At 35.0% G+C, this 13842-nt stretch overlaps 1 protein-coding gene across 5 annotated transcripts in view; it reads right to left on the minus strand.

Annotated features, from left to right (window-relative positions):
• The window catches only part of LOC113073350 (gephyrin-like), a 73157-nt gene that overhangs the window by 39077 nt on the left and 20238 nt on the right, over nucleotides 1–13842 (minus strand). For all 5 annotated transcript variants that reach the window (XM_026246278.1, XM_026246276.1, XM_026246277.1 and 2 more), the window contains exons 2-4: nucleotides 10372–10450; nucleotides 1556–1613; nucleotides 1196–1288 (exon numbers count right to left, since the gene is read on the minus strand). In XM_026246278.1, the coding sequence (XP_026102063.1) occupies nucleotides 1196–1288; nucleotides 1556–1613; nucleotides 10372–10450 (230 nt within the window). The remainder of the gene's footprint in view (nucleotides 1–1195; nucleotides 1289–1555; nucleotides 1614–10371; nucleotides 10451–13842) is intronic.

A 13842-nucleotide genomic window follows, 5' to 3' on the forward strand; every position in this document is an offset into this window, starting at 1 on the left:
TTTCTTCTATCAGTTATTCCATCCATCTATCCATCCATCCATCCATCCATCCATCCATCCATTTCTATCTATCAGTCTGTCCATTCATCCCTCCATCCATCCATTTATAAGTCCATCCATCCATTTCTATCTATCAGTCTTTCCATCCATCCATCCATCCATCCATCCATCCATCCCTCCATCGATCCATTTCTTCTATCAGTCTTTCCATCCATCCATCCATCCCTCCATCCATCCATTTCTATTTATCAGTCTGTCCATCCATCCATCCATCCATCCATTTCTATCTATCAGTCTGTCCATTCATCCATCCATCCATCCATGAGTCCATCCATCCATTTCTTCTATCAGTCTTTCCATCCATCCATCCATCCATTTCTATCCATCAGTCTGTCCATCCATCCATCCATCCATCCATTTCTATCCATCAGTCTGTCCATCCATCCATCCATCCATTTCTATCTATCAGTCTGTCCATTCATCCATCCATCCATCCATCCATAAGTCCATCCATCCATTTCTTTTATCAGTCTTTCTATCCATCCATCCATCCATCCATCCATCCATCCATCCATCCATCCATCTCTATCTATCAGTCTGTCCATCCATCCATCCATCCATCCATCCATCCATCCATCCATCTATTTCTTCCATCAGTCTTTCCATCCATCCCTCCATCAAACCATTTCTATCTATCTATCTATCTATCAGTCTGTCCATTCATCCATCCATCCATCCTTCCATAAGTCCACCCATCCATCCATGTGCCCATCTGTCTGTGTATCTAACAGTTCATCCATCCATTCATCTGTCCATCAGTTCATCCGTCCTTCCATCTGTCAAACAATCCATCCATCCATCCATCCATCCATCTATCTATCTATCCATTCGTCTGTCAAACCATCCACCCATCCCTGGTGTGAGACCAGAGCTCATCTCAGGACGTCTGGATGAGTATGGCACATCAGTAAAGCAGATGTGAGGATAGATCAGAGATCTGAGAGCTGTTGAAGGCTGAGATCTGGTCTGGATCTGTGTGAGCGCTGGAAGTGCTCTAGTGATGGCATTGATTCAGGTGATTCAGTTTGACTTCTGGTCAGAGTTTAGCAGTGTGTTATTGAGGTTTTTAAGAGAATATTTTAGGCAGGAACACACATCTCACTTTCCACACACACATATGTGGTGCAGGACCGACCTCAGGAGTTACATCCCGAGGAGCGAAGCCGGTGCCACCGGTGGTCAAAATCAGGTTCAACTCTTTCTCATCACACCAGTCGATCAGAGTCTCCTGAACCAGACAAAAAGAAATAAATGTCATCAAGCACTCAGTTGTCTCTTATGCTCATCACAGGGTTACTTAATCAAAAACACAGTAAAAACTGTCAAAATTGTTACATTATAAACAAATGATCAATTTTTGAAAAAAAGTATCGATTTATTTGTAAAAATTCTTACTGACGCCAATTTTTTTAAACTGGTGTGTCTTTTTTAGGTGGCTATATATCATTATTATATCAATTGTTGATAAAACCATTTAATTTTCCTGTTACCTTACCTTGATCTCATCAATTTCATCAGGGACAATTTTATAAGCGGAGATGGTTCCTCCAAGCCTGAAAAAGAAGATCATGTCAGTATTATAAGAACATCTTTAGGACCATAAAGATAATGTGTTTGTAGAAGTCAAGCTTTTATTTCTAATGCATGGTGCCATCCTGTGGCCAAATCAAGAATTAGGACAAGCACAGAGACATTGTGTGTGTGTGTGTGTGTGTGTGTGTGAGAGAGAGAGAGAGGGAGCGAAAGAGAGGAGGAGAAAAGCACTTGAGGCAGGAGGTGTAGATCAGCAGACAGGTCTTATGTAAGGTCTCTTTTTCCTTCTCGCTCTTTTTTTCCCCTTTTTGCGTGCATGTTATTTTTAGGAAACTATAACATCATGCTTCCTTGTGACAGCAGACTCTCTCTCTCTCTCTCTCTCTCTCTCTCTCTCTCACACACACACACACACACACACACACACACAAGACTCCTGTAAAATTACCTACACACACTTTCATCACAGAAACCGTATTGAAGTTTGTATATGAAAAGGATGAAATAAATGTACTTTTTCTAGCTTTGCAAAGGAAAATATACTAATATATTTGATTCTGGAAAATCTAAATGAATTTAATGCTAAATAATAATAATAATAATAAAAAGACTCTATATTGGTAAATTAAAAACCATAATTAAATGTAAATTATAATTTGAAAAATACTTAATAAAATAAGTAATTGTAATTCTATACTGGTTTTGCTTTTTTCCTCAGATGCCCCATTACATGAAAATTAATATAAAATAATGTTATACAACTTTATATATGTATAGAGATCTTTGATGTTCTCTGTTCTCCTTATATAATAAGCATGAATTAATATTTAAATATAGAGAAAACACGCACACACACACACACACACACACACACACACACACGCACACGCACACACCTTATATAGATGGATCTAAACTATATATTGAAATGGCTCTAGTTTTTATTTCCAGTTTAAATACATGGTTTATTCTATTGGAGATACTCTTCAATAACAGAGCAACAGTAACACCTGTCAATTGTCAGCCAAATCAGACTACAGCTTGTGGCAGCAACTCTCTCTCTCTCTCTCTCTCTCTCTCTCTCTCAGAGCATTCGTGATGCTATACAGTTCACTCTTTGACTCTGACACAGGTAGACACATGGCTTGGGCCCAGAGTGATTGTCTCTGTCTAAACTCAGAGTTAAGTTAACAACAGAACATGCTTGAGGATAATTCTGCTTAATGTGTTGAACAGGAGCCAGTGCTGTGAAATTCCTGTGCTTTCATTCCAGCTTCTCTCTCTTTAAATGTACAGTACAATTTAACCTAAAATAATATTTAGTCACCATCTGTTCGCTCACTTATTTTTGATTTTCAAGCTCCAAAAAGAACAAAAACACATCTTGACATGCCATAAGTAAGTTTTTTTTTTGAAGTAAATCCAACCCAGTGAGTGATTTAGGAGTGTGAACTCATAACAATTGCACAAAAGAATCCAAGGTCTAGATGCAATTCAAATATGATATTTTAGCCCCTAGGAAAAAATGCTTATGAGCTAAATGGCTTTGTGAGACTCCAACTGGAGATTATTAAGCATCTGAGTGAGAAAATCATTTGTCCTGGGGTGTGCTGGTCTAAAAAGGAAATATTATGGGAGTAAAATAATTTCCAGAGGTTCTAGACACTATAGAGACGAGCATACAGGAAGTGAGGTGGAAACTAAACTACTGAGCAAGTGAAAGAGCACGACTACTGGACACTATACACAGAAAACTATCATGTTTTATTACAAAAATAGTGTGTAAAACTGTATATAAAAAATATAAAGTGTGCTACACTCTTAACAATAAAAGTTATTTTATTGGCATCAATGGTTCCACAAAAAAACCTTTACCATTCATGGAAACCTTTCATTCCACAAAAGGTTCTTTACAGTGGAAAACGGTTCTTTAGATTATTAAAAAGTTCTTCACACAATTATTTTTTTTTCCAAACGGGTTCTTCTATGGCATCAATGTAAAAACCCCCTTTTGTAACCTTTAAGAGTATATATTTTCTCAAATGTTGTTTTGTATCTATAGTCCAAATTAACTAACTTTTGGCAGTATCAACAAAAGAGGAGTCAAGAGATGCCAAAAATTAAAATTGATTACTATTATATACTATTCATGTGATATACACACTACCGTCCAAATTTTTGGGCTCAGTAAGATGATTTTGAAAGAAATCAATACTTTAATTCAGCAAAGATGTATTAAATTGATTAAAAGTGACAGTAAAGACATTTATAACTATAAGATTTATATTTTAAATAAATCAGTTCTTCTGAACTATCTATTCATCAAAGATTCCTGAAAAATAAAATATATCATGGTTTCTACAAAGACATGAAGCAGCAGAACTGCTTTCAACATTTATAATAAGCAGAAATGTCTTGAGCAGCAAATCATGGTTTCTGAAGATCATGTGACACTGAAGACTGGAGGAATGATGCTGAAAATTTAGCATTTTATCACTGGAATAAATTATGCTTTAAAAAATATTAAAATATAAGAAAGTTCTTTTAAATCACAATAATATTTCATAATATTACTGTTTTTACTGGACCTTTAAATCAAGCAAATGCAGCTTTAGTGAGCAGAAGAGACTTTTTTATGGCAAATCTTTGTTGCATACTGTATTTGGCAAAAGTAGGTCATCTACATACTATATACTAAATAGCACTTAGAAATAGTATTATGACTATTACATAATGTTTTTTTTTTCCAATACAGAATTTTTACAGAATACGGCTTTATTCTCCAATATACTTACATAATGACTAAACCTTGAGTGTAAAATAAAACAAAATTAAATTAAATTAAATATTTTCCATAAATTCTTGATAATTTTCAGATTGGAAATAATAATAATAATAATTTAAAATAATTAAATTAAATATTTTTTTAATTATCTGGGAATCCTGATATTGTGAAAAAGGCATGCTTTCCAGCAGCATTTATATATTAATAAGTCCATTTATAGAAATGTCTAGAAAACAGAGCTGACCATAATGAAAAAACATGAATAACACAAAAACTTTAAAACATTCAGGACTGATATCCTCCCTTGGATTCCAGTGATATTTCTGGCGTGGTTTAAGAGTTGCATGTTTCTCTTTGCGGTGCCAGAGTCTCTGGCCGAGTCTTTCTCTGTCTAATGGAAGAGTTATGAGTGTTTAATTGAACCCTGCTGTCATATGGACCTTGCCACACTTAAAAGCATCATTCCTGGCCTTGCTGCGTTCCTCGGGGTATGAATAAAGAAAGACAGAGAGTGAGCGCATCCTGGCTGCACACATCTGTGACCCAGCTTTACGGGCCTACTTCAATTCTGGATGGGCTACAAAACCAAGGACATCTGCTGCTGTAATTTAATTAATAATAGAGTGCCTTTGTGCTGAATGACAACTTCTGGTGCATTTTAAAACACTGCTGGAGGACGCAGAGACCCTCGCTGGGACGCTGCCTGAAAACACTCACAAAACATCTGAAGTATGGATGAGCCGTTAAATATTAGTGCAAACCATGTTTGAGCAATTCAACTTTTCATTATTAAGCTAAAATATTACTAGTTATTTAAAGAAATTTTATTAAATGCCTAATTACACAATAAGTGCAAACCATGCTTGAGCAAAACATTTAGCAATTTTTCTTTAACTAAATATTGCTAAGCTTGAGAGCATAATAAAAATGTGCTTAATTATAAGTGCAAACTATATCTATGCCATTTAGCATTTCATTAATATCACTTATTTGAAAATGTAATCAAATGCTTAATTATACAATAAATATAAACCATGTTTGAGCAATTTAACATTTCAGTAAAAAAAAAAAAAAATTCAGCTTTTTGAGAATTGAATAAAAAATTGCTAAAAGTGCAAACCAATTTGAAAAAATTACTTTATTATTAAAACAAAAGGATTCCTATGTTGAGAATTTCATTAAAAAAAACTTAATTATATAAGTGCTAACCATATTTGATTTATTGTATGTTTTATTACAAATATATATATATATATATAATTTAATAAAAAATGCTTAATGCTTTTTATTTTATTAATAAACAAAAATATTCCTATGTTGAGAATAAAATTAATAATTCTTATTATATAAGTGCAAACTATTCTTGAGAAATTTCACTCTTCAATAATGAACAATAGCAATTTTAATTAAAAAAGTTCTTAATTTTACAATAAGTGCAAACTATGTTTGAGCAATTTAACACATGATTAGTAAACAATATATATATATATATATATTGAGAATTTACTTGAAAAATGTGCTGTACTGCAAACCATTTTAACAATTCAACATTTCTTTTAAAACAAAAATATAAAAAAAATTGTTTAAGTTAATAAAAATAAATTACTTCATTGTTATAAACCTAAAATACTATAATGTTCTAAAACATTTTCAGTATACAAAAGAAATGTTTTCTTCCCTTCAGACTTCAGGGTAAAAAATGAGATTCAGCCAAACAGAATGGAATTTAATTCTCCCAGCATGCCCAAGGTCAGATGAACTCTCTGTCTGGCTTTCTAACAAAGGGTCAGCGCAAGACGAGCCGCGTGCCACCAATCTGATTTATTCACTGCCTATTTTTAGCGGCACCAATTAGCACCACTGACAGAGGATGTTACAACTGCAGTCGCGTGAGGACAACAAGCTGTCTGGCCCGCAGCGTTCACACTTAACACGCATCTCCTTCATCTGTGTCTGTCATCTCGCCGTCCCCAAAACCACCTGACAGCTCGTCCAAAAACTTCCTCCTGGATTCATTACAGGGCTTTCAGCAGGCCGGTGGTCTTAAAGGGACACTTCACCCCAAAAATACTTCCTGTCATCACTTACCTTCAATCATATCATTCCAAATCCAAATGACTTTGTTTTTATACAGTCAGAATGAAGTTTTAAGGTAGCTACAAAAATAGCTATTAAAATTAGCAAAAGGCACCATATGAAGGTTATGTACCTAAACCTCGTTTCCTGATGGAGGTGTTATGTAGTGACTCGACATTATGGGGTCTTACTTGGGAGCCCGAATCCTCTTTGAATAAGAGAAAACGGCAATACAATTTTGATAGTGGATATTGCATGCTGAGCCACTCCACATGTATAAATAGGCAACAGGTGCATCCACTCATCATGTTTTATGCTAAAGAGCCGAACACTTGTCCCTGGCAACCAGTGATGGTTCGTGATCATGGCATGGGGACATAACATCTCTGTTCCCTCAAACAGTAAATGAGGGTCAGAGGTGGGTAGAGTACCCAAAAACTTTACTCAAGTAAAAGTAAAAGTAAATCTAGAAATATTTACTCAAGTAAAAGTAAAAGTACTAGTCTTGAATAGTTACTTGAGTAAGAGTAAAAGAGTATCGGATAAAAAATCTACTCAAGTAGTTAGTTACTAGTTACTTTGGGTCATATATACGGTGCCTTTTTTATATAGATATATAGACAAAAAATGTATGTAATGTATGTGTGTGTGTATAAATGTATATATTTCATCAGCCTTTAATCCAATTTATGTAATTTATTATAAAACCCTGTCTGTTTATTTAAGTAACAAATATAGGTGTCATGCCATAACATATTTTGAATACGACTGACTTTATTTTAAATGTGAATTTAACATTGAAAGTTAATGTGATATAAATATTGCTACTAATCTTTCATTGTTCAGAAAGAGAGCAAATAACATTTACATTATTAAACATAATTTTCACTGACAGTCTAGATTTCATTCACTCTCAGAAACTACCATTAAAATCACTGAAACTGTTAACACTGTGAAATCAATATCTTAATTATAGATTCGTACACACATCTGCACTTTGTTGTTTCTGACGAGAGAATTCGGCAGAAAGAGGTATTCAGTAAGTGAGCGAGTGAAGGAAGCACCGGCATTTCAGCGATGACTCATCTGAACACCTCTGATTGGCCATTGCAGTCAAAAGCTCAACAGAACCGTGTGTGATTGGTTAATGCGCAGCGCTGTAAAAACGCGTCTGTCTCTGGCTCAGCGCCAGCAAGCGATCACAGATCTGAATTTAGCAGCTGATGATATGACTTGCTGAACGTACTCGCACTGGTGTGATTGTATTAAAATTAATAAAATCTTAATCGGCTATTCTTTGTCTTTTGGAAGCTGCATTCAACCTGTTATAAGCCACACACGTACAACAAACTAATGTCACAGTGGTATCGTGTACTGTTATCGAATGTAGCCCAAGTTATTACCTGTTAAACAGTAGACAGCACACGCGTTCATCTAATAAGGATCTCCATCGCAAGCAAAGAATAGCCTTTGCAGATTAGCTTTCAATTCAGTGCAGTTCCATAGCCCCGTTTTCAACGCTGCTAATATTCTTAAACGTTACAACTCTGAGTGAACCGCTTCAGAGCTCAGCGCGTGCAGCATGGAACTGAACGACTCAATCAAACTGATTCATGAACCAATTCACTCGTTTGCCAATTGGTTTGATCAAGCCTTTGAACAGAGTTGACTCAAAAGAATGAATCATTCGCGAATGGGCATCGCTCATTGTCCAGAGAAAAGTAGACGGCGCGTTTGGAATAAACTGAAGCATTTATTGCATTAAGATAAAGTAACGAGAGGGGCGTCGCCCACAGTAACGAAGTAAAAGTACAGATTTTTCCCAAAAAATGTACTCAAGTAAGAGTATAAAGTACCCATCTTTAAATATACTCCGAAAAGTATTCGTTACCCCGAAAAATTACTCAAGTAAATGTAACGAAGTAAATGTAACTCGTTACTACCCACCTCTGATGAGGGTTACTTACTAATGCTCTACAAAGGTCGTGACCTTCCCACCACCCCAGCACCCCAGCACAAATTTGCTGACGCAGGGATAGCCAAGACGCTGTTCCTTTCACCACAGAAATTTCTTAACAGAAGGGATTTCAACCTTCAGTGAAAGATTGCTTCAGATCTTTCCTATTTGTTGTTACAGCTTGGCAGTAATGATGGGGAAGCGAGCCTTCCAGAGAAAGATGGGTTACACATATGGGTTATGGTGTTTTGGCGCAGTTTTATTTAACCAGTGGTTGGAGCAAAAGATCTAACATTACCTCGTAGGATACAGTAAATTTTAATAAATGTTGCTGGTCCTGATGAGTTCGATCAGCATAGATTACGCTAAAGAAAAAAGGTGCATTATCTTTTCCAAAAAAATAAAAGTGTTTTCTGCTAATGCAACCAGGGATAATGCTTGTCATTCTTTCTATCTTGCAAAATAGTTGAGATCTTTAAAGACTCCATGAGCAGAGATTTGTTATTTAGTGCATCTCTTATAGCTTTGAGGCCGTTTGGACTCCCAATCACAATGACACAATGGTTTAAAACTAAAACTGTTATAACCTAGCCTTTAAATAGAATGCATTCTAAAATATTTTAATGCATATTGCTTTGTAATGCACATTGAAATGCATTCTATGATCTCATGAATAATTGTGAATACCATTATAAAACATTATAATATTAATTTATTGATTTAAAAATAAAATCTTTAAAAATTATAATGCATTAAAACATGACAAAATATTTTAGATATATCAGAGAATTAACATAATTGTAACCAAAGTTAAAATGCATTATTTATGAAAAGACATTATGAGTACATTATGAATACCTTTATAATGCATTGTACATAGAGGCTTAATGTGTTGCACAGGACCACAGGCCCAACAATACTGTATGCAAAATAATATTAAATATTTATATAATATTAACAGGAATTATTTCAATGCAGCAAGTAAAACCGGTTTGTCTGTCCAGGAAACCTAAAACTTCACCTTACTTCAAACAGGGCTGACAACTTTTGAGTTCAGACTGGAGAATTATTCAGAAATAACTAACAAGCGTGCAACTAATTATGTTATTTTTTCTATTTTTCTAAACTATACAGTGAACCCTATTGTTGAGGTTAAATGTAACAGCTGAAAAATGACAGGGTCAACAGGGTGAAAAATGACCCAAATACATACAATTCAAAGAGCTTTTATAACGGCAAGGTTGGGATTTTTTTTCTTCCCCATACAACAAACAATAAGAATCCTTATATTTTTATAAAATATCCTGTAATAAATGTTGCTGTTCAATGTTGAGTATGATCAGCATATTACGCTAAAGAAAAAAAAGTGCACTATCTTTTCCAAAAAAAAGAGAAAAAAAAGTGTTTTCTGCTAATGCAACCAGGAGTAAAAAAAATATTAATATTGAAAAATAATATCATAGACTGTTTTTGTTAATGTTAATAGAATTAATGCTGTACACTGAAAAAAAAATTATTTTAAAACAAATTTTCACTCAGAAACTAATGTAAAGTATAATAAAATCAAGTGATTTTCTGTACCCTATACATTAGTGTGGTTAAACTGTTTGATATGCTTCACACACATTTCATTCACGTACAACGACATGAGCAATGACACTTCATTACAGCGCAGTGTGACCGTGACAATGAGTCCTTCTGACATTAATATCCATCAAGGGTTCGTTGCGACCACATGTTTTGCATGTAAAACTGCAGGCCGCTGTTAAACATCCTGAACTCCAGACAAGCGTTCAGTGATTAGCATGACGTGAAGATCTCATTACATGAGCGCTGAAGCTAACAGTCCACTGAAGTCATGCAGCATGATACAGTGCAACACATCATTAAATAACTCGAAAAGCATCAGGGGACATCTATTAAGTGTAAAGTGTGTGTGCGTTTTGTGACGGTCACTCACAAGGAAGGGTCGTGCACCAGATCTTTGAGGTTGATCCCGCTGCGGTCCTCAGTGTGATTGTGAAAGCAGCTGTCGCTTACTGCAACACAAACAGAAAGAGAGCAGACACATGCTTTAAACAGACACCAGATGATTAGAAATAAGGTAGAATTACAGATAAACATTCAGTATTCAGATTGCTTAAAAGTGACATGAAATAATACTATAGTAATTCATAGTAAATACTACAGTGTATTATTCTGTATATATTATAGCATTTACAACACTTTGTTACTAAATGCTGTAGTGTACTGGAGTATTTACTAGTGAACTGATAAACAATACTGAAGTATACTTTAGTTTTTACTACAGTAAACTAGTGTATTGTAGTATAATATACCTTATAGTTGTAGGAAACTTTGTTTATATTATTATAGTTGTTATATTACCACAGCAACTATAGATTTACCATGACAAATTAATTCAAGTACTTAACTGTAGTATGGTTCAAAAACACAATTCTATTTACTGTAAATTACTATAGTATTTTTTTAATGTGGGACATTAAATACATTTATAATGTTACAAAAGAATTCTGATTCAAATAAACACTGTGATCTTTCGATTCATCAAAGAATCCAGAAGAAACAAATGTATCACGGTTTCCACAAAAATAAGAAGCACAATTGTTTTCAAAATTGATAATAATAAAGTTTCTTGAGCAGCAAATCAGTATATTATAATGATTTCTGAAGATCATGTGACACTGAAGACTGGAGGAATGATGCTGAAAATACAGCTGTGCATCTCAGAAATAAATTACATTTTAATATATATTCACACAGAAAAATGGCGTTTTAAATTGTAATAATATTTCACAATACTTTAATGTATTTTTATTAAACAAATGCAGCCTTTTTGAGCAGAAAGAGACATCTTTCAAAAAAATAAATTTTTCGAATGGACACATTTTTTTCAACACAACTCACCTTATTTCAGTGAAAGGACACCACACTGTATTTAAGAGACCATTTTTTTTTTGATTAGAATAACTTTTCAAATTTAAAAGCTTTTGTTACATCAGAAATTAATTTACATTTGTCTTTAATTCTAAAAGTTACTCTAAAGATAAATCACACTCAGAAACAAAAGTTTCAACCCAACAAAACCGGCAACAAGCTAAACACAATTAGAATAACGCAAATTAACAAACTGCTTTTAGTCAACTATTTTAGGAAACAAATAAAATCATGTGAAAAACTTTTTATAAATTAAACGAAAGCAGGTGAATTGTGAATATGGGTTAATTTCGTAAGTTAAGAAGATACTAACTAAATAACTGAAGAAAGAGAAATAAAAGAATATTATTTATAAAATAATTTTGTTATTAAAAATAATAAAAATGACAAAACACACATACATGCACTCACACACACAACATCCAATGAGAGTTCAGTAATGGTCCGTGAGTCATCATTGTGACACAAGCAAAAGGAAAAGAGTGAGGGAGTCAAAGAGCTCTTCAAACCAGGCCGGTCCCCAGAGATGCAATGCACCAACACATGATGAAAGAAAAGATCAAGAAAGAAAAAAAAAAACACACATAAAGGGAAGAAAGAGGGGAAAGCTGGCTTTTGTGTACAGCTCAAACACACATGGGGCCCTATTTTAACGATCTGAAACGCAAGTGTCAAAGCGCGAAGCGCAAGTAAGTTTGTGGGCGGGTCTCGGCGCTGTTGCTATTTTCCCGGCGGGATAAATGGCTCTTGCGCCCGGCGCAAATCTAAAATGGGTTGGTCTGAAGTAGCTTCATTATTCATAGGTGTGGTTTGGGCGTAACGTGAAATAAACCAATCAGAGCGTCATCCAACATTCCCTTTAAAAGCAGGTGCGCAAGTTCCATTATGGATTGCTATTATTATGGCGTATTTACCAGGCGCATGCCAGGAGCGGTTCACAGCCGAGGAGACTGATGTTCTTGTAAGAGCAGTGAAAGACAGAGAAGTTGTGTTGTATGGGGATGGGAGAAACCCACCCAAAATAGCGTCGGTTAAACAGGCGTGGGAGGAAATAGCCACAATTGTTTCATCGATTTTTTTTTTTTCCTGGTTCTTGACGGACAAACCAATTTGTCAGATGTCCTTATACATATATGACCTCAAACAGGTCTGATCCTTAATTACTACAATTAGCCTGAATAATTTGTAAGCTAGATTTATGCCTATTTTTTCACATCTTCGTGGCACACCACAATGATTTCCGTCATCTCATGTGTTAATATTTTTTTTAAGTGTAACAATTTATGATTTGCAAAAATAACTGTTGCATCTGTGTAGATTACATGAACAAAGTGTATGCGCGTTGTGCACGCTATACATTATGGTCAAGCATGCGCCCTTAAAATAGCATAATGAACAACGCGCAACGCGCCAATGACTTTAGACTAGGTTTTTTCCGGTCAGTGGCGCAATTGTTTAATGGAACATCAAAATAGCACCAGGGATTGTTTGCGCCGGAACACGCCTCCTTTTTTGCGCTGAACCGCCCAGGGAGCGCAAGTTCATTCACTAGTTTAGCGACGTGCTTCTGTGGAGGGAAAAGCGCGCTTTGCGCGGGTGCAAAATAGGAATGACACATGCGTCGGTGTACAAAGTCAATTGCGCTGGGTGCAAGATAGGGCCCATGATCTGTGCTGAGGTCAGTTTCATTCTGTTAACCCACTTCAGGAAACATACGGGCAACATTATGTTTATTTTTGGCATGATGTGCACTGAATCCCTCACAGTAAGAAGAGAAATATACATTTTATTTCAATGCAGATTTTGGTTTCATGTTGGGTTTAAAGAAAGCATTGGATTACACAGGCAGCCTTCATTACGACTCTGAGCTAAAGAGAGAGTTCAAACAGCAGATCAGGAGAGACAGATAAAGATGCTGAGGAAGATCTGCTCTGGAATCAGGCTTCAAAGGAATGTTAATGGAGCCAGTGCAAGACAGAGAAAGATGAGGGAAACGAGGGAACATGTTTCCTGTTTTATCGGCCATCCCAGCGTATGGAGCTCAATTTGATTCATGATATCTGATTTACTCTTTCCTCGGTTCAGGACATGCTTGTCATTCTTTTATCTTGAACCATAGTTGAGATATTTAAAGTTATTTAGTGCATCTCTTATAGCTTTGAGGCCGTTTGGACTCCCATTTACAATGACACAATGGTTTAAAACTAACAAAGCTGTTATAACCTAGCCTTTAAATAGAATGCATTCTAAAAGTATTTTAATGCATTATTTTGCTTTGTAATGCACATTGTAATGCATTGTAAGATCTCATGAATTATTATGAATACCGTTATAATACATTATAATATTAATTTATTGATTTAAAAATAAAATCTTTTAAAGAATATAATGCAATAAAACATGACAAAATATTTTAGATATATCAGGGAATTAACATATAATCCATTTTAACTTTGGTTACAATTATTTATGA

This window comes from Carassius auratus, unplaced genomic scaffold, assembly GCF_003368295.1.
Source record: "Carassius auratus strain Wakin unplaced genomic scaffold, ASM336829v1 scaf_tig00012083, whole genome shotgun sequence".
Taxonomy (NCBI): Eukaryota; Metazoa; Chordata; class Actinopteri; order Cypriniformes; family Cyprinidae; genus Carassius; species Carassius auratus.